The sequence below is a fragment of the Lentinus tigrinus genome, assembly GCF_003813185.1.
Source record: "Lentinus tigrinus ALCF2SS1-7 unplaced genomic scaffold L226scaffold_3, whole genome shotgun sequence".
NCBI lineage: Eukaryota > Fungi > Basidiomycota > Agaricomycetes > Polyporales > Polyporaceae > Lentinus > Lentinus tigrinus.
The window spans coordinates 1,630,612-1,653,143 of NW_027137912.1; the positions used below are offsets into that span (position 1 = coordinate 1,630,612).

At 55.1% G+C, this 22,532-nt stretch overlaps 13 protein-coding genes across 13 annotated transcripts; 5 read left to right on the plus strand and 8 right to left on the minus strand.

The window, feature by feature from the left end:
• Positions 1-133: 133 nt before the first annotated feature.
• On the minus strand, positions 134-1,261 carry L226DRAFT_530514 (S-phase kinase-associated protein 1A-like protein). Its single transcript, XM_067679878.1, has 6 exons — positions 921-1,261; positions 796-857; positions 552-739; positions 375-477; positions 284-304; positions 134-231 (listed from the first exon to the last, which is right to left on the minus strand). The coding sequence occupies exons 1-6, from the start codon at positions 1,009-1,011 to the stop codon at positions 211-213; spliced, it is 486 nt and encodes a 161-aa protein (XP_067540915.1). The 5' UTR covers positions 1,012-1,261; the 3' UTR covers positions 134-210.
• Positions 1,162-2,029, plus strand: L226DRAFT_479049 (mitochondrial 54S ribosomal protein bL27m). Its single transcript, XM_067676824.1, has 4 exons — positions 1,162-1,300; positions 1,354-1,452; positions 1,513-1,580; positions 1,636-2,029. The coding sequence occupies exons 1-4, from the start codon at positions 1,240-1,242 to the stop codon at positions 1,864-1,866; spliced, it is 459 nt and encodes a 152-aa protein (XP_067540916.1). The 5' UTR covers positions 1,162-1,239; the 3' UTR covers positions 1,867-2,029.
• Positions 1,638-4,354, minus strand: L226DRAFT_530517 (uncharacterized protein). Its single transcript, XM_067679879.1, has 3 exons — positions 3,864-4,354; positions 3,773-3,803; positions 1,638-3,717 (listed from the first exon to the last, which is right to left on the minus strand). Exons 1-3 carry the CDS (start codon positions 3,995-3,997, stop codon positions 2,116-2,118), a joined length of 1,767 nt encoding a protein of 588 aa, XP_067540917.1. The 5' UTR covers positions 3,998-4,354; the 3' UTR covers positions 1,638-2,115.
• On the minus strand, positions 4,055-4,733 carry L226DRAFT_198512 (uncharacterized protein). Its single transcript, XM_067672804.1, has one exon. The coding sequence runs from the start codon at positions 4,613-4,615 to the stop codon at positions 4,223-4,225; it is 393 nt and encodes a 130-aa protein (XP_067540918.1). The 5' UTR covers positions 4,616-4,733; the 3' UTR covers positions 4,055-4,222.
• Positions 4,661-5,693, plus strand: L226DRAFT_542957 (uncharacterized protein; the record flags this gene model as incomplete). The annotated part of the gene is made up of 5 exons (XM_067682160.1): positions 4,661-4,709; positions 4,784-5,018; positions 5,074-5,229; positions 5,288-5,498; positions 5,556-5,693. The coding sequence occupies 5 exons, from the start codon at positions 4,661-4,663 to the stop codon at positions 5,691-5,693; spliced, it is 789 nt and encodes a 262-aa protein (XP_067540919.1).
• A 5-nt stretch (positions 5,694-5,698) lies between these two features.
• Positions 5,699-8,213, minus strand: L226DRAFT_557511 (glutamine synthetase/guanido kinase). Its single transcript, XM_067683182.1, has 15 exons — positions 8,008-8,213; positions 7,919-7,925; positions 7,869-7,898; positions 7,752-7,813; positions 7,429-7,693; positions 7,354-7,369; positions 7,242-7,301; positions 7,096-7,194; positions 6,890-7,044; positions 6,816-6,832; positions 6,600-6,763; positions 6,531-6,541; positions 6,178-6,471; positions 5,907-6,072; positions 5,699-5,846 (listed from the first exon to the last, which is right to left on the minus strand). The coding sequence occupies exons 1-15, from the start codon at positions 8,112-8,114 to the stop codon at positions 5,821-5,823; spliced, it is 1,479 nt and encodes a 492-aa protein (XP_067540920.1). The 5' UTR covers positions 8,115-8,213; the 3' UTR covers positions 5,699-5,820.
• Positions 8,214-8,341: 128 nt separating this feature from the next.
• L226DRAFT_454513 (WD40 repeat-like protein) lies at positions 8,342-9,695 on the plus strand (the record flags this gene model as incomplete). Its single annotated transcript, XM_067675183.1, has 7 exons — positions 8,342-8,432; positions 8,488-8,633; positions 8,685-8,795; positions 8,849-8,962; positions 9,014-9,134; positions 9,187-9,415; positions 9,467-9,695. The coding sequence occupies 7 exons, from the start codon at positions 8,342-8,344 to the stop codon at positions 9,693-9,695; spliced, it is 1,041 nt and encodes a 346-aa protein (XP_067540921.1).
• Positions 9,696-9,853: 158 nt separating this feature from the next.
• On the minus strand, positions 9,854-10,563 carry L226DRAFT_530521 (uncharacterized protein). Its single transcript, XM_067679880.1, has 2 exons — positions 10,362-10,563; positions 9,854-10,298 (listed from the first exon to the last, which is right to left on the minus strand). The coding sequence occupies exons 1-2, from the start codon at positions 10,479-10,481 to the stop codon at positions 9,936-9,938; spliced, it is 483 nt and encodes a 160-aa protein (XP_067540922.1). The 5' UTR covers positions 10,482-10,563; the 3' UTR covers positions 9,854-9,935.
• Positions 10,564-10,599: 36 nt separating this feature from the next.
• On the plus strand, positions 10,600-14,253 carry L226DRAFT_530522 (uncharacterized protein). The gene is made up of 13 exons (XM_067679881.1): positions 10,600-10,898; positions 10,955-11,282; positions 11,335-11,587; positions 11,641-11,853; positions 11,908-12,096; positions 12,153-12,223; positions 12,275-12,447; positions 12,500-12,573; positions 12,633-12,981; positions 13,041-13,180; positions 13,239-13,358; positions 13,423-13,665; positions 13,718-14,253. Exons 1-13 carry the CDS (start codon positions 10,792-10,794, stop codon positions 14,113-14,115), a joined length of 2,658 nt encoding a protein of 885 aa, XP_067540923.1. The 5' UTR covers positions 10,600-10,791; the 3' UTR covers positions 14,116-14,253.
• A 22-nt stretch (positions 14,254-14,275) lies between these two features.
• Positions 14,276-15,157, minus strand: L226DRAFT_566853 (uncharacterized protein; the record flags this gene model as incomplete). Its single annotated transcript, XM_067683952.1, has 4 exons — positions 14,276-14,640; positions 14,693-14,866; positions 14,931-15,047; positions 15,082-15,157. 4 exons carry the CDS (start codon positions 15,155-15,157, stop codon positions 14,276-14,278), a joined length of 732 nt encoding a protein of 243 aa, XP_067540924.1.
• A 435-nt stretch (positions 15,158-15,592) lies between these two features.
• Positions 15,593-16,765, plus strand: L226DRAFT_566854 (uncharacterized protein; the record flags this gene model as incomplete). Its single annotated transcript, XM_067683953.1, has 1 exon — positions 15,593-16,765. The coding sequence occupies one exon, from the start codon at positions 15,593-15,595 to the stop codon at positions 16,763-16,765; it is 1,173 nt and encodes a 390-aa protein (XP_067540925.1).
• Positions 16,766-16,856: 91 nt separating this feature from the next.
• Positions 16,857-19,948, minus strand: L226DRAFT_479062 (uncharacterized protein). The gene is made up of 10 exons (XM_067676825.1): positions 19,519-19,948; positions 19,264-19,458; positions 19,122-19,198; positions 18,976-19,070; positions 18,788-18,912; positions 18,645-18,733; positions 18,465-18,583; positions 17,574-18,406; positions 17,318-17,517; positions 16,857-17,257 (listed from the first exon to the last, which is right to left on the minus strand). The coding sequence occupies exons 1-10, from the start codon at positions 19,780-19,782 to the stop codon at positions 17,128-17,130; spliced, it is 2,127 nt and encodes a 708-aa protein (XP_067540926.1). The 5' UTR covers positions 19,783-19,948; the 3' UTR covers positions 16,857-17,127.
• Positions 19,949-20,891: 943 nt separating this feature from the next.
• L226DRAFT_454129 (uncharacterized protein) lies at positions 20,892-22,247 on the minus strand (the record flags this gene model as incomplete). The annotated part of the gene is made up of 1 exon (XM_067675169.1): positions 20,892-22,247. The coding sequence occupies one exon, from the start codon at positions 22,245-22,247 to the stop codon at positions 20,892-20,894; it is 1,356 nt and encodes a 451-aa protein (XP_067540927.1).
• Positions 22,248-22,532: the final 285 nt, after the last annotated feature.

Here is a 22,532-nt window from a genome sequence, read left to right on the forward strand (position 1 = left end):
CCCTTCTATCTGAGATATCTGGTTACGAGGCGGTGGCATTCACACCGCCTTCTTATCGCTCCCGTGCACGCCGCAGTCAAGAAGAGCTCAGCTGCGAACTCTCTTCGTTTTCTGGTGGGATAGAATACAGGAAGGGGTGGTGAAGAAGAACATGTACAACACAGCGCTGCGAAGCAAAGACACAAGACAGATGCATCACGAACAAACAGTCTAACGATCCTCCGCCCATTCCTGTAGTCGCGGCGAGTCAGCGATCATTCATCCGAGAGCAACTATTACTTACGTTCTCCTTCTTGATTTGGGCCTGCGAAGAGAGGGAACGTGTCAATGGAAAGGTACATGTGTATAGGAAGAGCATGAAACTCGATGCGCACCTCCTCCTCGGGAGTGAAGTCGTTGACGATGTTGAAGAGCTTGCGGATCTCCTCAGGGGTCTTGCCCTTGATCATGTTCGCAACCGTCTTGCAGCCGACGTCGCTGCACGCCCCGGCACGCGTCAATATCATTCTACCGTAGCACCCGAATATAGAGTAACTCCGTCCACTACTCACAGAAGGGGCTTGATGTCCAGGTAGTTGGCCGCGAGGATGATCTCGAAGAGCATCTCCTGATCAACGGTGATGAACTTCTGGTCCCACTCGCTAATGTCCGTCGTCCGCTTGCGGGTCTCATCCTGGCTCGCATCAGCGTCTGCTGCGGGCAGAGGCTCACCCCTGTGGTGCTCGCAGTACTCAAGGACCTGGGATACGCGCGTCAATGCGAAACTCTTGTCTCTCCTATCGCAAAAACGCTCACTTTCTTGAGGACACTCGACGAGACGTTCGGGAGAGGGATGGGCTGGTCGCTCTCGCCAACATCTGCGGTAACGGACATGTTAAGCGACATGTATATACACAATGACTGCTGTGGCGGGCACATACCCTCGAGCATGTTCTTGATGAGGACGCTGCGCTCAGCAACCTCCTTGTCGACGACGAACTGCTCGTTATCGGAAGTGACGAGGAGAACCATGTTTGTGTTGGGGTGGCGGGGACGGTGAGGAGGGGTCGATGGTGAGTTGATGAAGGGAGAGAGCGAGTGCGGAGGTTGCGAGAACGAGTGCGCAGATATTGGCTTATATAATCTCAAGCGCCCTCCTCGGTGGCACGCTCAGCCTTGTGCACCCGCCTCGGGTCGAGGACGCTTTGTCCTCCTTGCTCCCTTCATCAATCACGCTTTGCCCCGGCGGCCATAGTCACAATGTCTCTCCAGGCCCTCTGGCGATGCGCGGACGTCCTCAGGAACCCGTTTAGGACAGCAGGTGAGTTGTACTGACTCACGGACGGCTGCGAATCTCCTGACTTCTTAGCGCAGGTCTGGGTTCTGTCCGTACGGCCACGAAGCGTGCTGGAGGCACGGTTAACAACCATGGAGGCTCCCCCGGAAAGCGACTGGGTGTCAAAAAGTTTTCTGGTGCGTTTTGTTGCGTTGTTGCTTTGACCGTCTGTTTACGGTATTTGTCCCTCCGTTCAGACGAGTATGTCATCCCCGGAAACATCCTAGTCCGCCAACGCGGGACCGTGTTTCACCCTGGCCAACACGTCTGTCTGTCATTGTTGTCTACCGTCGCATTGTCTGACATTGTCCCCCTCCCAGGTCAAGATGGGCCGTGACCATACTTTGTACGCCACAGTACCCGGGTTCGTGCGCTTTTACAAGGTACCTGGTACCCGCAAGGATCGCAAATTTGTCGGTGTTGTCCTGCAGAAGGGCGAGAAGCTCCCTCGCGACGAGACAAACCGTGGACGGAGTCGTTTCTTCGGCCTTGTGGACTTGAACGCGTTCAACAAGGAGCCCACACTGCAAGCAGCTGCACCATCATCATGATTGACCCGAACACTCCTCAATCTTCCTGCTTGCCTTTTGTGTGGAGACATCTCCATTGTTAACGTGTAACGTACTCCAGGTAGTTCCTAATATTATAATAGCATATGCATAGAACGAAGGCACCGTCAGTCTTCTACCTAAGTATACAAGAACACGAGAGCATATACAAGCACAGTGACGGAAGATAATAGTACATACAGTCAGCGATAGATGAATAGAGCTTCGGTGGGTATATGCGCGCACAGGTGTTCACCACGACATGAGGGCGTTTGGGAACTCGACGTGTGGTGTCTCCGGAGGGTCCAGATCGACGGTCTCCACGACCTCGCGAAGCTCAGCGAGGTCCGTCTCCGCCATGTCCTCGACGTTCTCGTAGTGCGGGAGGCAAAGCGAGAGGCGTTTGAGCGGATGTCCCTGCGTTTTGCGCGTCTGCGCGAACCTGTACCATTGCAGGGAAGACCACGTCTTGTCGTCCATGAGCGTGATCGTCTCGAGCAAGGGGCACAAGAGCTTGCCCGTGACCGCGTCTGGAGTCGAGAGCGCGGACAGGATAACCCTGCAGAAGCCGCTGTCGGTGATGCTCTGCAACCGGATGTGGAGGGTGCGCAGGAGTGGCATCCGGGCAAGGACCTGCAACCAGACCTCCTTAGAAAACCCGATATGCGGGTGATAGTAGGATGTCTCCGCAATGATGAACTCTTCGAGCAGACTCGTATCAAGCGTTTTCGCGATCGAGAGCAGTAGCGGGCCAGACACCGTTGGCATGTCGCTAAGGTCGCTCCCGTTCATAATCGTTGCGATGACCTGAAAGGGATGTGCACCCGTCATGCCCTCGATAACGACGCCGCCGGAGGAACTCCGATACCCGACCTGCAGCTTGCGGATGTCCCGAAGGGGATGGCCTTCACCGAGGGTGTCTGGGACGCCGAATAGGAAGCGGAAGTCGCTCCTTCGTTCAAGCCACACGCTGATGCGCAGCTGACAGTTCGGGACGATGAGTCGGCTAAGAAGGTCGGTGACCACAGACGCAGCACAACGGGATATGTCAATCCGGCGGAGATGGTCCAGCCGGATCTGCCGCAATGTTTGGCCTTCCTCCTCAAGAGGTTCGTTCGCTACGAACCGGGCTTTCACAGTCACGAAGACTTCAAGTATTGGGCATGCCTCGAGGATCTCAAGGATGTGCGAGAGCTCCATGGTGATGAGGTCGCGCTTCCGCCCTCTGATATACAACTCCCTCAGGTTGGAATAGGAGGCGCTGTCCATCCGGGGGTAGGAGTACGACAGCTTCAATGTCGTTAGGCAGGGGGTGTGACCGCCGAATATGGCTGGCAAAGCAAAGCACTTGCCATCTGCCCGCAAGCGATAGACGTAGAAGGTCTCTAATTGCGGGGCGGATGCGGCGATAAGGCCAGAGATGAGCTGTGAAACGTTCCCGTCGTCGTCATATAGATGCGTCCAGGGGATGTATAGATGGCGCATGCGGTTCATGTGCGGCAAGATGCGATCGACAACTTCCTTGGAATTGTCGACGGTTGCGCGGGAGTCGACAACGAATGTGAGGGGTGCGTCCATGGAACGCTCGAGGCAAGTGAGTGTAGCCTCGGGGTATCGTGTGCTGAGTTGAGTCCAGAGCTGGGAACACGCCAGGGCAATGACTCTCCACCGATGGCAGACTTGGGCCAGGTAACTCCATGAGCACGAGCCGAATGTCCCGCTGAGCGGATGGTCATGGTCTTCAAGCAGCTCTACGAAGATGAGCGCTAGGATGTCGACAGACAATCGGTGGATAGGACGGAGGGAGTTGCGGTACCGCTTGAGGAGAGCGACAGAGAGGTCAAGACTGTCTATCTGTACTGACCTCGTCAATTCCAGTTATCCAACTTCACTCAAGCTGCGCACACACCTTCTCAGCGACGTTGTGGGGGTCTTCAGCACTGCCAGGATCCCAGGAACGGTGTTAGCGCGGACTCACGAACGCGAAGGGCTGTACTCACTGGGGTCCATTCCACTCCGGTAGGTCCCACAGCGACGGGTTAAGCAGATGCGAGAGCGTCAGCCTCGCAAGGTTCTGCTGGTCGTCTGCGCGAGGCAGCGCAGGGGCGCACGCGGGGACCGAGAGAGTCGCCATGGGGTGCGACTGGGAAGGGTGGAGACGACGTCGAAGAGAGACTTGGCGAATTGACGCCTTAGCGGTTCTCGCCTCGCCCCCTAATATCATCCCACCCCGGACCTTGCGAGCTGGAGTCGACTGCGAGAACACTGCAGACTCATTCCTCCTCGATATAGATCTCTCGCTTCTGATACGTCAACCCGACCGCTAGAATGACCATGTCCACGTTGTGCCGCCCAGTGTCTAGACTCGATGCTGATATGCCTTGCCAATGCGGGGTATTAGGGTCCAGCGAGGCAGGAACGCGCTCCGAGCGCACAGGGATCTTCCCGAGACAAAGAAGGGGAGGCAGCAGCGCACCGGAGCAGGGCGGAGAACATGGAAGTAAAGAGCAGAGATGCCATCGATATGGCACGGCCGACCGCTAGATCGTCGTCCCCGGCTTTGCCAGTGCCGCCGCGCCCCGCACGCGGAACCCGGTGCACAATCGACCTCCCTTTGCCTCCGCTCAGTAACAGAGGTTGTCATGCGAAACGTGAGAACCCAAGAATAGCTGCGTTCTCGCACGAAACTGCTCCGACTATGCCTCCGTTGCTTCTGAGCTGGCTTTCTCACAGACGGCCAGGAGCGTTGCATCTGCCAGCACTGCGCGAGTTGAAGACATAGCAAACACAAGCAACCATGTCTGAGTCGGCCTTGCACCTTTCTATAACGCCGCTGAAGATCTCGGGTGCGTCTTATTTGGACTATGCTTTGTTGTTCGTCCGCTTCGGCCGTAATGGCACACTAACGATGTTGCTACAGAGATACCCGCCGAGGATGTAATCATCAAGGCTGGTCAGGAAGTTCTAGACTCCACCGCCACTTGGAAGCAAGGCAAGACGTATCAGAAGAACACCGTCAAGACGTTCCATCGCTCCAAGGGTCCCAAGGACGGCGCTGCCTGGTACGCCCGAGTGAGCGAACACACCAAAGAGGATGCCACTTTCGACGAGTTCTGGAGCAAGCTTGGAGTGAACAAAGCAGAGAACGAATTGCAGTACGTCGCCATCCGCGTTTCAGATGCAATCCGTACCGATCGCATATCCTGGCAGGTTCATCCCTGACATCAAGAAGGTCAAGTTGATCAAGCGTATCTCTCCTACCCAGTCAGTATGGACGCTCTACTACCACTTCCCGCCGCCAGTCTCGCCCCGTGTGTTTACCGTAGTTCAGACTACCTGGCTCAGCGAGGCTACTCCTAGGACAGGGTAAGCAGTTGCTGGTTTTGCCAACTGACCATCACAATTGCTGACTCATCTTTCAAAGTATCATCGTATCCATCCCTGTCGATGTAACCGAGGATGCCGAGTACGCCAAGTTGGAGGAGAAGGGTGTCAAGGGCCGCTATGTTAGCGTTGAGCGCCTACAGGAGCTCGACGACGGCAAGGTCGAATGGCGTATGGCAACATCGAGCACCCCCGGTGGAAACATTCCACAGTTCGTGGCTGATTCGTCTATGGCGAGCACGATCTCTCATGTACGATCTCTCTCTGGCAATCGCCTAAACTTGAGGCTAACCACCCTGATTACGCAGGACGTCACACATTTCCTTGCTTGGCTGCACAAGAATCGCTCCGCAGAGCCGGCTGCACCGTCGTCGGAGACAGCTGATGGGCACGCTGCGGCGCCGCAGGAGGAAGCCGCTCCGAATGCTGCCGGTGCGACTGCGTAAGCATCCGCTTGGCGCATATACCCTGTACACTAGGTAGACATGGTATTCAGTTCCGTACCACTACAGATACATATGACCGTCGAGCTGGTTAACAACGTGCACGTATTGGGGCCATCTGTCTATCTGATCACGCAAGCTCCAGGTATCTCTCCACTGCGAAGAAAGTTGCGTCAGACAAGACGACGATACACTACGGAAATATGGAAGACTCGCCTTCCCAGTTCGTCACCGCCTCATTCCACAGCTTCACCTCGTGTTGCCTCGTGCCACCATAGTGTTCCACAAAGTCGTTCCCGAACACCGCCTCTTCACGAGCGATGCTCTCAGGACGCATCATGCGTTCTGTGGCAGCCTCAAGGGACTGGGGCAGCATCTTGACCTGTATCATGGCGCGGCGTCCACACAATTCGGTTGGAATCATCCATGGCAAGAGGCAGTTATTTATCAGCGCGAAATAGGTACCCCAAAGAAGTTCAATACGAACCTTGCCAGCCTTCTTGTCTCCTTGCGTCAACTGGCTGACGGGCGGCCCAGGAAGGACGAGCTTCTTCTCTATGCCGCGGAACCCCAGAGCAAAAATAGCGCTCAAGGCAAAGTACGGGTTCATGTCCGCTCCCGGCACGCGGATCTCCATGCGTGTGGCTGAAGGAGGGACGGAAGGTGGAGAAATTATGCGGATGGAGGCAGCACGAGAGTCGTAACCGTAGGTAACGGCATTGGGTGCCCAGAAGGCTTCGCCCCCAACGAGACGCTTGTATCCGTTGATGGTCGGAACCAGCTATGGTTGGATCGAATGAAATGAGATTACACGCTTGGAAGAAAGGTCCGTTGACTGACCATTGGCATGACTGTAAATTAACCATATATGTCAGTCAACAGTCCAAGAATTGGAGTGGTGAGACATACCGTCTGGCAGACCGTCAAGGATGCCCGCAAGGAACCATTCGCCTTCTTTGCTCAAGAACTTGGTGTCCTCATACTGTGCATCCGCGCGACCGGTCTTAAGCTCCGAGTCTGACACGGCGAAGAGACTCTTCCCTTTCTCGTCTCGCAAAGATACGTGGATGTGTCTGAATAATCCTTCAACAGAGGCAACATTAGTACTATCTAGACGACACTCACCCACTACATCCCGGAAGCTGTATATGGACAATCAGAGAAGGATATTGTAGCGCAAGATACATGTATGTGCTTACGTTACCCCATGGCTTGGCCATGAAACTTGGTACAACCCCGCGTTTCATGCCGATACTCTTCGCCAGGAACTTGAACAGGATGGCATTGTCAGCAACTCGCAGAGCATCCGTATACGCCAGGGCGGTCTCATAAACGCCGGGGCCGGTCTCGGTGTCTGTGCGTAGTTGAGGACTTCGCAAGTATTCACAAATCATGGTCCACTTACGATGTCCCTCTAGCGGTACTTGGAATTTCAAACTTTCGTCGAAGATGTCGTTGAAATATTCGGAGTTGATCTGCGTACGTAGAAGAGAGTAACCGTGCACTAAGGAAGAATGAGACATGTTCCAGGTAGCATAACAAATCACCTACTTCCAGAAGTCAATGGTTGTAGGTCTGTGAAATTCTTCTCCGCCAGAGACTCCGGAGTTTCTATGGTAAATTAGTTCAGTCACTGCCCATCGTAGATTGTGGTGGCCGTTACCCTTGAATTGGAAGTACTACAAGTCTTCAAGTGAGCCGCGTAGCCCGCCCAGACATTTGCGAAGTGCAGTCTTACCTCGTATTCACAACCTGCCATGCACCTCCAGCCCTTCGATCGAGCCTTCGTGACGACTTGCCGAAGCACGCCGCGAGGGTCGGCGCAGATCGGCTCCTTGGTGTCGGGATCCAAGAAGGAAACGAGGAAGAACGGTACGTTGTTCTCCCAGGGGATGCGCCGATAAGTGGCAAGATCGATGGAGGCGATAAGGTCGCGGTATCCGTTAGCTCTGTTGGAGATGAGCAGCTCTCGGGAGTATACAGCATCGTGCATGTCCCATCCGCTGGGTAGAGGGGGCGCGTCAGCGTTTCGAAGCACTACTGGAATGGCAGGGACATTACAAGATGACACTGCAGAAGTTAAAACCATCGGAGCTTGCAGCACTCATAAACTTCTCCTTGGACTGCATGCATGCGTTAGGGGTAAGAATCGCTTCAGAGAAGACGGGACGCATTCACCATATACTTGCCCCTCAGGACGCCGTCAACTGGGCAAGGTTAAGCGGGATATCGATAGTATACATCATGACTAGTCACTCGCCATCGATACCTGTGAATGTCTCAGTAACCTGTCGTACACGCACGGGGAGGATGCTTACCGGCGACTTTGACCTTGATATCATCTTTGAGCAAGGCCTCCAGGTCCGATATGGAGCTGGGCGCGTTTGCGGTGGGCGTGACACCGGCGAGTATCTGTTGAGGCATTCTACTGGTATAAGCCTTTATCTCTAGTCAAGACTGTCGACAGCAGTGGTGGCCGTTGAGTATGAAGGCGATAAGTAACGACCATCCGTTCCTTGTCGGTTCCTTGGTCGCGATCTACCGAGACACCAAGCGCCGATGATGTAGGTGCACAGCAGACGCCGGATCGCGATCGTCATCGTACACCACCACCTGCGCTTCCGATAGGCTTGGACTACGTGCAGACGAGGATGTCTGCAACCCCCGAGGCCACTATTTCGATTCCCTCACCTGTGTCTGCTTTGTCCCTGGGTCCAAACGACACCCTCTGTGTAGGCTCCGGTGTGTGTATCGTTCTTTGTCGCTTGGAACATGAGTTACTAACACCGTTAAGCAGAGGACGGCAGTTTGCGATGGTACAATCTTCCGTCGGCTAGGGTTGTCAAAGCTGCGAAATCTCTCGGTGCAGAGATCGCATCCATCACTTGGCAGTTATCGAAGAAGAATGAGCCTGTAGCGATCTGGATCGCTTGTGGCCGTCGTGTGAGTATCACACATGTTCGCACACGCTATGGTTAACAGAGACGTTCACAGGTTATATGCCTACCTGCCGACCTTCAAAAAATGATAGCGACAGCGGATGATGCCTCGGCCTCTCTCGAGGTGGGAGAAGATGACGACGACGTCCTGAATGAGGCACGGATTGTCTCCACTACTGGCTTCATCGGGCTTCTGTTCACATGCATTTGATTAGCCAGCTCAGTATCAGTGAGAATGGCAGACATCTCGCTTTCACCTCGGACTCCGGGAGTGTAGGGACCATCGACCTTGCTTCTCATGTGATCACTCGCATGAAGAGCCGCCACAACACCGTGAGTCTTGAATTTGGAACCTGTGATCCTTCACTGACGTTCTACCGACAGGTATGTGGATCCGTGAAATTCATTCCAGATCGTCCCAGCGAGCTCGTGAGCGGAGGATATGACTCCGCCCTGTTGCACTTTGACGTTGGACAAGGAACTATCCTGTCGCGATTTGACATCAGTGAGCACTGGCTCCCTTCACTCGTCGGCGATTGTTCATATGCTTCGTGCAGGCGCGCCACCTCCTTCCGAGGGTGTCTCGTTATCACCGCCATTCGTCCTTTCGGTGACAGTCAGCTCTACCGGCCTGCTAGCGGCTGGCACCGCAGATGGACGGGCCTGGATAGGCGGCGGCGGAGAAAAGCGACCCAGCAGTAAAAAGAAAAGGTCAAGAAAATGGGAGGGCTTGAAAGAGGATGAAGGAATCTGGCTTCAAGTGGCAGATGGCCCGGTTGTTTCAAGGTCAGGCTCTTTCAACTTCTGGGTATCCTCTCCATGTTGATAATCTTGCAGTGCATTCACTGCCTCGGATCGTCTGTTCACATGTTCTCTGTTGGGCACCATAGCGGAGTACAAGGTAATAAGAGACGACGACGGGAGCCTGCGAGCTACCAAAGGCTGGAGTGCTGTTGCCCCGACTTTGGAGAAGGTCAATGCCATGACGGCGAGTCATTCATGGGTGGTGATAGGAGGGTTTGGGAAAGATGGCAGGGGCATCGTCCAAGTCTTCCATGTAACCTAACTTCAGTATTGCTGTTCATCGAGCCCGGGTGTGCCTGCACTCAGCAGTGTCGCCTGTTGCCTGCGAACATAGAGCCGGATGAGGGTTGTAGCTGCTACGACCAAGAAAGCTTGCGGTTTTTGCGTACAGCAACAATGACAATGCAGATCATATCCACTGAGTCCGACGACAATAGATTCATCCTATATGATACTGTCGATCGCTAAGTGGAACCTGGTAGACAACTACTCACGACTTCACTCATTTCTGTGCCAGAAGATCCCGCACCATTCCCATGACACCGTAGAAAACACTTCGATCGTGCGGGCTGAGCTCGGAAGAGTCCGCCACTGCTCCCGGTGCCTTTTCCAAGGCGATCCCAATAACCACAGCACGTCGATCTGCCTCCAATATACTGCCCTCTTCCATGGTCCACACCAGTGTCGCTATCTGCGAGGCGTATAGAGAATGAAGGGTTTGGATGCGCTCTGTCGGAGCGCTCCCAAGCAAAGGCGTGAGCTGCAGCGAAGAAGGCGGCACAGGGAGGGGGACCATGTTAGGCTGTTCGGGATCGGGAGGTGGTGGAGGCAGGAGTGGCATTGCGGACGGTATCGTAGCTTGAATCTGATGGCGACAATCAACTACAGTCTTGGCCCAAGGATGCTCACTGCGTAGAACGGAGCTCACCAAACTGCCAACTTTGCCGAGCTGGGTTACGAGCACGAGGATGCGGTCCGCGAACGCCTGAAGCAGAACGTCGGTTTGTACGCCCTCTAATTCTCTCGCGATGTTTGCTGTCTGCAGCATTTGGCACGAGTGCGCAGCGCACGTTGCTCGCGGGGACGCAGGAGGAAGATGGTGAGATACGAGATGCACCAAAGAATAGATGCGCGCAGACAGAATGACGCGCGCTTTCGCGTCTTGGCGCGTCGTGAACCTCTTGTCAACCATCCAATTCTCGCCAGTACACACTATCTCACGAACGAAACGAGCTACTCACTCCATTCTGTTGACTTTTCTCTATCCTGTGGTTGCAACTGCTTTCCCGCAAGAGTTGGAGACGACATAGTGTGTGTGGCGGGGACTTCTAACTTGACGCGTACAGAGGTACCTTAGGATGCACGAGCGAAATCTGTCTTTAGCGGCCAAAGGGAAAGCAAAAGAGAGTGTGCATTGGCAACTCGGCTGGTGGGATCTCTGCCATTCTCTGGAGGGGACGAAGAGGTGAGAGGCTTCACCCTCCTAGTGCTGTTCTGGTCGGCCGACGTACGTTGATTTAGACCAGCGCAATGGAGCAAGTCTTCAGTAATATACACCGCGCACGAATACGAGCCTCGGGTGGTGGGTCGCCACTTCCCATCCGCTCGACAGTTCCTGCTCCCCCTTCCTCCGCTCCAGTATCAACTTCAAGCCGAGCCACCCACTGTACTGTCCTTATGCCCTTCCGACGACTGGCTGTTTGCATACTTTCCGGGCAAGACTGCTGAAGGCTATGGGTGTATATGGCACAAGGAAGCCCAGTTAGACAATTGGCAGGTGAAAGAATGGTGGACCTATCCTGTGGGAGGTGGTATTGTTGCCGCGGCATGGTCATGTCCGCATCGAGAGGTATGCTACATCTCTCGTAATTTGTCAGGTTGCTAAAAACGCACACGCACAGTGGGTTGTTACGGACGAGGGAAAGTCGATGCGCCTCCCTGCCCTGGGACCTCTGGCCCCCATGGGGACCCCGCTATTGCTGTTAGTTACAGAATCGCACCAACTCCTTGTCTTCACCCTCTCTTCTCAGGCGAAGCCGCAACAGGTGGGGCGTACTCCCTTACTCCAGCACTATCTGCCGGATACAGAGCCCACTGGTAAGATCGGCGGCGACAAGATCTGCATGAAGGCTGCCATTGGGTTCTGCTACCAAGGTGTGTGTATAACCATGAGGGCGAACAACTGAACGTTCACCTACGTAGTGCAGATCACGTGTTCCTGGTTGCGATGCGTTCCAAGCTTCTCCCTTCTCAGGGCGCAGCGCAAGCGTTGCAGAGTGCTGTGAACCTCGGGCTTTCTATAGACATCAGTCAACCACAACTCTTGGACAGCCAGTTCTCTCATGAGTGGGAGCTCTGGGGAGAAGAACATACGATATCCCTTTGCGAAGTTCGCCTTGAGTACAAGCCAGGAACCAAACGTGGGTGGTAGTTCTCTTGCCGCTGTCAGCGTTGGTATTCACAAAGCTCTACAGCCGTCTTGAGCCGACCCCTCCCACCTATATATCACCCTGGTTCTCTGGTCGACTTGGTATTCTATTGCCCACCACCATCTCGCTCTGCTCGTCCGTCATCCTCCGGAAGTGCAAAGCCCGACTCAAAGGGACCGGCATCCAACGTTCGCACGCTCTATCTTGCGGCTACGTTCTTCGACCCTGATGAGTGTGAGTGCTCGTGACCCCATATGTGTGCATACACCAACAGAGCTTGTTCGTATCAGATACGTCTCTACCCAAGTCTGAGATAGTATCGTATACGTTCATGGCCCCCGGAACACCAGCGAGCTACTGGGTAAGCGCAGCACTCGCGGTTTATCCTCGCTCCTAACGATGCCGACTCTAGGTTCTTCGAGGGGAACACAAACGTCAAAGCCAGACCAAAGTCCCATGTTTCCTACTCCCGTCAATATCCCGAGGTGGATTTGTTGCAGGTTTCCTCGACGCGGGAGGCCTGCTACCACGACGGAAGTCGAAGACCAAGGAAACAGCAACAGGTGCCATTGAAGTGCTCAAGCTGTACGTATCCATCATATGTCGACGAATGCGTACTGACCTCAGATTCCGCTAGGCCAGATCTAAGTACCCATGGTGACTGGGATAGTGTCCCCATCCTCTCGCACGTCCAGGCCGGGACAATTGACGGTAAGAGTATCGCCTTTGATTGTTAGTCACCTTGATTGTGATGCATTCGTCTCACGCAGTGCCCGCCAGCGCTGCCCTATCGCCCAACGAAACGCTGATGTGTGGGATCTCCTCGCCTCTCCTCGGTTCGCACCAGTCGATCCAGGTACTACCGCGACGTGTGTCGGGAGAGACGTCGCTAGTACTAACTGGACACCTCCTCGGGGACCTCTCGAGACACCTTGTTGCTGCGATTCATGCGCGGTACTCGCCGTCGGACGTCATTCATGCGCTCGCAGTACCTACCCTGCCAACGGAGGTGACCGTGAATACGCTTGACAAGGCATTCGCTACCATGGAGGCAGACTCTTGCGGTCTGATGGAGATGTGGACTGGAGAGCTGCTGGGAGTAGCCACCGAGGTGTACAGGTATGACGATGTCCCTGTCCTATGCCTTGATGCGTTATGTTCAAGTTCACGCCCCGCAGTGCTCGGACACACAGGCTGGAAAGAGGTCCCGAACAAGACCTTTGCGCCGCCCGCTGGCAGACGGCGCACGAGATGAGCTCCTTGAGCGCATGTTGCAGTGCGTTCGACACATGCCGCGAAGGAGACTCTTATGACCTGGGTACGTTGCTACGCTCATTGTACTCGTATGACTTGAAGATTGAGGCGCTCGACGTTAGATGCGGTTTGGCAACTTCTCGGCATGACGAGTTGGGTAATTGAGTTCGTCGAGAAGATTCTGAAGGAATGCATATTTGTCGGAGAACGGCCAGGGCAGCCCACCATGCCGGGTTCCAAAGGTCGGACTCGCCGTTAATCAGTGTAGAAACATCATGCTAATATGCTTGCCGATCCTCACCACAGGCACGACGTTGGACAGCCCCATATTCCTGCATCTTGTCCATCCTTACTCGTTGAGTCGCTTGCACACCGCGATGGGGCATGTCAAACGGTTCCACGATCAGGTTTCCAAACTCACCGCGAAGGGAGAGAACTCGCACATCGCCAAGGACTTCTTGTTAGACATTACAGAGGGATCCGGCGTCGACCTCCAGCTCTTGGGACCGTTCCTCGCGGAGATCTTGCAGGAGAGCAAGAGCTTGAATGGTGAGAGCGTCCCCGCCCTATCCTCTGAACGACGTCTCATTGTCCGCCGTAGCTCAAGACCTCCGTCGAAGTCTCGCTTCTTGTAGTCCCGTCCCCGCACTCCAACCCCACATCCGCAAAGTCATCAACAAGGTCCTGACATCCAAAGCCATCGACCGTGCACGCCTGTTCATCAAGCCTTCCGAACTCTCCGACGGCCTCGCGCGTCTTTCGCTCTCTGACTCAGAGCCAGCCGCACCGGACACGCTGAAGGACAAAAACATCGACGTCGTCAAGAAGAGTGCGCTTGGGCAGAAGAAGAAGGCAAGCGTATGCGTGAGGTGCGGCGGGAGGTCAGAGGTCGCCTTGGACGTACAGACCATGGATAAGACTCTCAGTCGGTGGCAAACGTGGGAGAAGGCCTGGCAGCAGCGATGTGTCTGTGGGGGATCATGGCTTTCTCCGCATTAGGAGGTCATTCTTTGCGAGGGGCATGGAGAGCGGGTAGTAGATAGGACCTGGTGTTGCCCACGGCATGGGTATTAGTGTGATACGCATTACACAATTGTACAATATAACGGCGTACGAGCAGACCGTCAGTAGGGACAGAAACCAATCATCTCCAAGTGAGTTACATCTCGGTCGAATCCTCCGAGTCATTGCGCAACTGTCTCCTCTCACTTCGCTCCTGTTCTATGGCCGCGATTCGCACCAAGGCCTCATCTCGTTGCTTCTTCAGTGCCTCCAAATACTCTTCGTCGGTCAGTTTCCTGAAGCCAACAATACCCATCAAGCGATCGAAGATAGATAGACGAGGGGCATCCGGGACGGGAATTGCATCGGGCACGGATACAGCATCCGGTTGCGATTGCGACTCTTTTATTTTTCGAGAGACGAACTTGACTCTTGTGACACCCAGCTCGTTGTATCCGAGCTGAAGGACCGTGCAGATGATAGCAGCTGTGCGAGCACCAGCCCATATCCTTGCACGCCCATCTGTAGTCACGCAGGGTGAGTTACGAGCCGAGTATGAACTCGGGGGACGTACATTGCCATGCGTTCAAGATCCCGCCGGTGAACGCTCCGCTCAACGCAGAATCAGGGAGCTTGTGCGTCCGCATCTGTGACCATGACTGCGGCGAAGGGGTGCTTGAGGTCCCTTGATTTGGGGTAGAGTGATTGAAACTCTGGAGCAGCGGACTGACCAGAACTTCACGTAGACCTGGTAACAGGGTATCGGTCACGTCAATTATAATATTCCCCATGCAGTGGCTCAGGATACGCACCGAAGAACAAAGTCCCTGCTACGCCTCCGTTAACTGCAGCTGACAATGCGAGCGGTGTGGGGTGACGCGACCCGCGGTAGAGAGCATGGATGGCAGTAAAAGTGCCCGCCGCGATAGCTGTCCAGCGACGTAGTCAGACTTCTTGCGGCACCGACGAGAGCTGGGAGAACGAACTCGCATGTAGCAACAGCGGATTTGGCTACATGAACAGGGGTGGCGGGGTCCATCGTGAATGACAGCGAGAAGTGCCGGTGCAAGCGTGACTGGCGCGCGCGCTCGTTTGGGTGCTTGAAATTTGAGCGCCGGGGAGAGAGCGGGCCGCGACGCGGTTGTAGTACATAGTTCCTGCCAACTAACCACCACCTTCACCAAGCGTTGACACCGTCAGCCCGACGAAGCATTCGCCTGTCGTCGATATGTCTGAGTTTCACTCTACTGGTCTGGCTTGCTGTACAGCTCTACTTGGTGCTTGCAAACTTGATCAAGCCTCGGAAACCTTCACTCGCAGCTCAACGACGACCACCGGGAAGACTTCGGATAACGCGGACTCGCCATCGTCTTCGAGGATTCCTCCGGAGCTTTGGATTCAAGTGTTCTCTTATGCAACTCACATTCCCGGCGCATATACTCATACGGATCAGCAAGCATTCTATGCTTTCACGATGGATACCCATGGCATCAGCGTCCACCGACGGCACAGGGAAACTACGGACACCATGCTCGCCGCCACTCGCGTCTGCAAGAAATGGGCTCCGATCGCTTTGGATTTCTTGTTCAAGTACCTATTGATCAAGAGCGGAGACCATGCTGTGGAGATTGCCACTGCGCTGGAGCAACAAGCTTCGCGTGCCCGCGCTGGTGCTTGCGTTGGTGGACGGACCGTCAGGTTGGAGCTAGCTCTGGATGGGGTTCATGTCTGGAACGAAGCGCATACACTCGCCTTCGAGCGTATTGTCGCTGCCTGTTCCAACATCACCGTGCTTTCTACTGCGTTCTCTACCGGCAGTGGCCCGCTGGTCCACACCGCCGCGCTTGCGCATGCTTTGGAGCTGAGTGAATTACCATCGACACTCCGCAGGTTAGAACTCTCGGGGAACGGCATCGTCTTCGACTCTATTCTTCCTCGATTCAGCCGGTCCCTCGACGCTTTGTGGATACGCCCCACTGGACACACGGAGCTCGCGAAGACTACGAGTGGACCTGTCGAGTTCCCTCGCCTCCTGTCTCTCGCCGTCACAGCTCATCGAGCAGTAATCCCTCCCAAGGACTGGACCATGCCACGACTCCTCACCCTTCGGATGGACTCGGATTTGTTATCCTACCTGATGGGTCAGACAGTGCAAAGCTTCCTCGAGGCTCAAGGACCGATGCTCAGGATTCTCGACGTGACACGTTGCCCTCGCATGAACTTGCGCTTCTGTCCCAATCTCGTCGATTGTACGGTGCCCATGAGTCTTCTCGAAACCCTTTTCGCCAATGTTCCCGTCCCTCTATCTTTACGCCGTCTCACGTTCGACCGCATCTGCGAGGTGCGTGCCGCTTGGATCGAACCCCGGAGCGTCATGCGGTTCTCCCTGTCTATGCGCGAGGAACATGAAGCGGGGAGATTACCTCCCCTGGAGTCGATCCGGTTCCTCTTGCCCATCGCGAAGCGGACCATGGAGCCACTACAAGGGACTGCTTGTCTCGAAATTCCCTACTGGGAATGCGCCGTTGCAGAGTTGCGGCAGGCTTGCGGTTCGCTGAAGATCGCGTTGGAGACATCCATAGGGGCTGATGAACATACTGCGAACGTCTGGCGGCCGCTGTCTTACGAGCACTTCTTAGGAGCTTAGGCCGGGTAGCAGTCCTGGTAGACGTCTACTGCACTTGGCACAATCTCGCGGGCAGTGGATGTATGCTGGTTTCACAGGCTACTCGGTCATCGTGGTTTCAATTGTCTGGCATTATCGTCGTGATAGGGAATTTCTTGACATCATACATACGACCGGTTTCCACAAGATCATGGCCTCCAGGAATACGGGCAAACAGTGTACTCGTACAGAATCAGATGCCGGTAGCTTGTATGATACAACAGGGGCACGAGTAGACGAAAGCTTAGGGTATACATGTTCACACATTGTAAGGTCGTCTTTGTTGCCGGGTAGAAACGCAATGATACATAGCAGTTCAGGCACGGTCAGGAGCGAAAACGTAGTCAGCGCGGGATGGGGGTTGTGAGAACAGCCGGCGAGTATGCCGCCGCATGAGGGGGGACGTCCGGGGTTGTAACGGCATCTGGATGAAACTCATAGTCCACTCCCTTCTTGGGAAACTTACAACCATGGCTGTTCCGCAGCAAAGTCAGTCATGTCACCAATTACCCGGTATGCAGCTGCAGTACGTACCAAGTGAGGCTGTGATTCAGCATGTCGGGCAAACTCATCGCGCGCGTGCGGCAACCTCCACGAATGCAACCCCACATCTTGGCATATTCGGGGAAAAGCATCTCCGCCTCACGGTCGAGGACCTCCATCCTGTCCTCAACGTTGAGCACGGTCAGCTTGACGTCTTTGCCCCGATGCCTCTCGTCTGAGAGGTGCTGGACCTGTCATGAGAAAAATATGAGATGTGTACACGTCAGGGAGCACACATAGCACTCACAGCTACTCTCCACGGCATCACGAAGAGAACCCCGACCCCACTGCACTCTCCGCACACATACCGCTCGTCCAAGTTGTCGAGCCAGAACTTGTCCGTGAGAGCCGGAACTGCGCTCGTATTCGCCAGAGTGACCTGGACGATCTTCACTGCCGCACGATGGGCGTCCATGTCGTACACGACCTTGTCCCCCGTGAAGTTCCAGGGGAACTCCCCGAGCTTGATGTTGTATGCGTTCTGCAGATCATCCAGGTCCGTCTCTGGGTGAAGGTTGATGGGAGGACCAGTTTTCGCGCACTCGTGTGCGAGTACGCGCGGATAGTCCAGCAAGCAACCCTTCACCGTGCATCGGAACCATGTAACGCAGGCATGGAGGGAGCGCAGTATCTGTTCGTCCGTGGGACTAGCATCGTCTTCGCTTGACGCGTGGGTTTCCTCGTTCGCTCCATGGTGGAGGGCCCTGTCCTTGTGCTGTTTGGATAGAGGCGGCAGGACGTCCGGAGGTATCATGTCGTACAACCGCCGTGCCATATCCCTTCGCCAGTCCGCCACATCTGCTTCAACCTTCTTCATGAACTCTTTCCGAGGAATTTTCAGACCTTCGAGGGGTACGCCGGGCTCCTCATCCAAGATCTTGCGCAAGGTGGCAGTATGCCATGAGAAGTCGGCCACGGAGGGCACCACCTCCGGATATGGATGGAGTGCATAAAAGTCCCGGAGCACCTCCTGGAACACGCACAATCGATCGGTGTAGTGACGACAGCGTCGGTACATGCGGAGCTTAGTGCGTGCGGCCCACGCCCAGGAGATGATGGGGTCGCTGATGTTGTTCCAGACTATGCAAAGCTCACAGTCAGTAAGGGCGAAGTTGTACCCTGGCGATGCAATACGTACTGCGATCCGTCAGCTCTTTAGGTTGCTTCACGAGCGGGTGTTCTTCGAAGCTCCTTCGAAGTTCCGGCGTCATGTAGTCCAACTCATCAAACCCGCACAGTCGGAGTCGTTCGAGTATCCTGCGGGAGGGAGATCGGTGAGCGAATGTTTGATGTCAAGTTACTATACATGATCACGCACTGGTCCTGACGTCGTGCAACAAGCTCCTCTTTCTCCAACCGACGTCTGCGCTTATCTGAAGTGTGCCATGCCTCGAGAAGTTCAGCGAACTGAAAGCCGAAAATTAGCGGAGATCGTACGGGCTTTCTGTCTGCATGACGTACCTCCTCTTGTTCCTCAATGGCTTGCATGCGTTCGGCCTCAACAGCCTTCAGAGCCTCTTGGTTGTCATTGAGGGTAGCGAGGTACTCAAGTAGCTTGTCAAGATCGCGCTTGAGGAAGTACAATTCTACAAGCACGTTCCACGTGTCATTGGACTTTGACTGCAAAGATAGGTCTAAGATATACGTACGGTCATTTACGACTTCTGCTGGTAACATAGCAGCAGGCCGGATCGCATCGTATCGAGGGGTCATTGATCTGAAGACTACACCTAGATTCACAAATCTAAGCTCGAATTTAGAAAACGCAAGGAGTGAATTAGCAGAAGGAACGTACTGGTCCTTGAAGCACGACTTGCAGCAGCGCACCCGGCATGCCCACATCGGTTTCATGGTCCTCGGTGTCAGACAGAACTTTGGATCGGAACGAACATCGTTTAGCAAGACGTCACCCGTAGCGAGGAGCAGATGACACTCACATGGCAGTGCGGATCGAACAGGAGGTTTGCATATGCTGGCTCGCTCATATCCTTCGGACACTCGGGAAGCTGGGGCACGTTCTCTCGCGCGCGTCTCCAAATCGTTGAGGAGGAACGCGTCATGAGCAGTTTGCGCAACGTCTTCGTTGTTCTCGCCAGATGGAGCAAGTCATACGGACGGAGATGAGTAAACACCTAACCCAGGTTGAACGTTCTGGGGTCACTGATCCAATACTATAATGAAGACAGACTTACCTCGTACAGGATGTCCAGCGGCATATCGGGGAGCATGCTGAGAGACTTCCTTTTCCTCCGCGCGCCCGTATGCTGCAACGCTACGGAGGACATTCGCTCCTTGTCAGCACCCTCTGTAATACGGCGACGTTTGGCGGGGAGCTCTGGGAGCTTGTCATTCTGAGATCTAGAAGAACCTGACTCCGCGTGCGCGGGAGTTGGTGTCCGGTTCTCCTTGAGTCGGGAAGATCGACGCGAGGTGCTAGTAGAAGCGCGAGGTGCCATGTAAGGTTTCAATGTAGTGTGGAGCAGGGAGAAATTACAGATGCACTGAGGATGTTGGTGTAAAGGTTGTAAGGTTGGTTGAGCTGCAGTGGAACTTGAACGAATTCAAGAGCCTGAGGTCGGTGACGCTTCGCGTATACGCGGTCACGTTTCTAGGGCATTCTCCACTGGCGCTTACAAGGCGCGAAGGCGGGGGCCAGTGCTTACCACGTATGTGTCTCAGACTAGTGTGGTCTAGTAGTTTCTGTGGCCTTTCACAGGCCGAACTCCCTGCTCCGATATCATCCGGAAGGGGGCGGAGTCACCTGGGAGCTGGAGTCTTGATGGCAATGCATGGTAGTGACTTGACTTGCGTGCCCAGTCGGGACAGAATGCACATTCTATCAACTCGTGGTGAACGTGCTTCATATATGAACGAAGGTTCGGGATGTCTGGATAATTGCAAGTATGAGTGGCGCCCCATCGATGGAACCATTTCGTGCTGCACACCCGAGACTCACATCTATCTCGTCTGTCGTCCCCACGTCGTCTGCCGGTAGCAGAGTACTTCCTTGCGCTTTCCTATAGTGAGAAGGACATATTTTTTTCGGTCGTCATCGCGTGCCGGAACCCTTTTAGGAAATTCTGGCGCCGCAACGTCGTTTTGCGACGCTGGCATGTGAAGGTAATGCCATCTTGCAGCCTGGAGAATGACGCGAGGCGTTGGAGGATATCCTCCAATCTGTAGTGCTCCGGAAAGAGATAATGATGTTGGCAGTTGACGAGAGAGTTGTACGTGGCTGCACTTAATATTATGTAGAACGCCGCGGTCACGTTCCCACTGGGCGTTTGCGCTACTTGCAGCTTTCGTTTGCACCAGATCGATCCTCATACAGAAACAGGAACAAGAAGGTAGTTTTTACGTTATTCGTGAGTTTACATACAGACTGTGATGCTCATACTATGGTATACCGATACAGGGCGGTGCAAACGGGACTCTAATACATTGTAGGTACCAGTGACTATGCGGCAGAGATTGTGGGCAATGTGTATGAAATCAGACGAAGTAATAGACAGCGACGCAGCATGATAATGAGAGGTATAAGATGAGAATGAGCATGCCAAAGATGTCATCTCATCATTACCGAGTCCGGTTCCGACACAACAGTCGAAAATGTGTCTTTACGCGGGACGGGCGAGCGTTGGTCGGATATCCGTGGTGAGGGGTCCTCGACAAAAGTGACCGCTGTATCATTCCTCCTGTGTCCCTTCTCAGCCTCCTGTACTTGAGTGATTGCAACGGCCTTCCCCTCCAGCTTCGGTGCGCCGCGCATCATGAGAGCCCTCCTCTCCAGCTCCGCAGCGTTCCTCTCCTTACGTTTCACCTCCCAGTATTCTTGCTCTTGCGGCCACAGGTCCCCAGGGAAGAACAACGGAAGGAGAGACAGACCGACGCCTGGCTCGCGCTCCTCCGCCTTCATCAGCGTCTGCATGACCTTCCTCTCCTTGATGAAGTCTTCCTTCGAGGGCTCCCTAAAGTGGAACCCAAGCGCATCTGCGCTCCTCGTCACACCTGCGGCGAGCACGTTCTGTATCATGCCCAGTCCGCCCACGGCCAGGAGGTACCACGCATCCCCCTCCAACCCCTCGACCGTGAGCAGGAGCACAAGCCACAGGATGAACAGCGTGGCGGTCATCACCGACGTGATGGTCCTGCGCTTGTCCCGGCCCCCCGCGAGGTCCTCCACCCGTATGCCGACGCGGTCGCTGATGACCACCATCGCGAACGTGCTCCCGTTCCCGCGCGTGAGCACGACGACCTCGCGGCCCTTGTCAGGATCGATCGGCCGCGCAGCGTACTTCTCGTCCCGCCACTGCCCTAAGCCGCTCCCGACGAGCGCGAGGAGCGTACCCCCGGCCGTGACCATAAGCACGATCCAGTTCCCGTGCAGCGACCCGGGGATAATCGCGATCGCGAGCTGTGTGACGATGACGAGCACGCCAGACCAATAAAGCCAGTCGCGCGAGGGCACGCCCGCGCGGCGCGCGGGGTCATCCGAGGTGTGGTAGAACGCGATGGTGAGTGATCCGCCCTTGAACTTGCGGACCTCGTGATCGCGCAGCAGGCGGGCGACCAGCCAGCTGGCGTTGTCGCGCGTGTACCCCGTCTTCGCATTCACGACGTACATGTTGATGTCCGGCTTGGGCAGGAGGCGGCCGTCGCCCACCGCGGAGGTGAGCGCGGAGACCGAGTATGCGAGCCACCCGAAGGAGAAGGCGACGGGGCAGAAGGGCCCGGGGCCTGTTCCGGCGAGCTGTGCCACTGCGCGCTGGACGATGTCGCCGCCGATTAGCATGAGAATGGAGAGGATGTCGTCGGGGCTCTTCCAGGACGTCGCCTGGGCGGAGAAGGAGGGTCCAGTGTTGGCTGCATTGCGGATCGGGAGGACTGGAGAGAGTAGTCGGCGCAGGAGAGGTGGTGGCATGAAGGCAACAGGCGTGCGCGAGGCCTTCTCAATGCACCTCGGCGGTCTTGTATAGTCGTCCTCGCACACACAGCAATATGATACTTAGCCGAACAGCTGGCATGGCCCTTGGGCGCCGTTCTTGGATCCCGTTATGGTACCACACGAGTCTTCTTTGACTACCCACATCAGTCAAAACACATCATTCACTCCAACGCACCTGCCACGCAGACCTGCAGGCAGTACTTTAGATATTCGTTTTCGGGCGGACCCATGCATGACTGCTAGAACCATAACCACTCACAC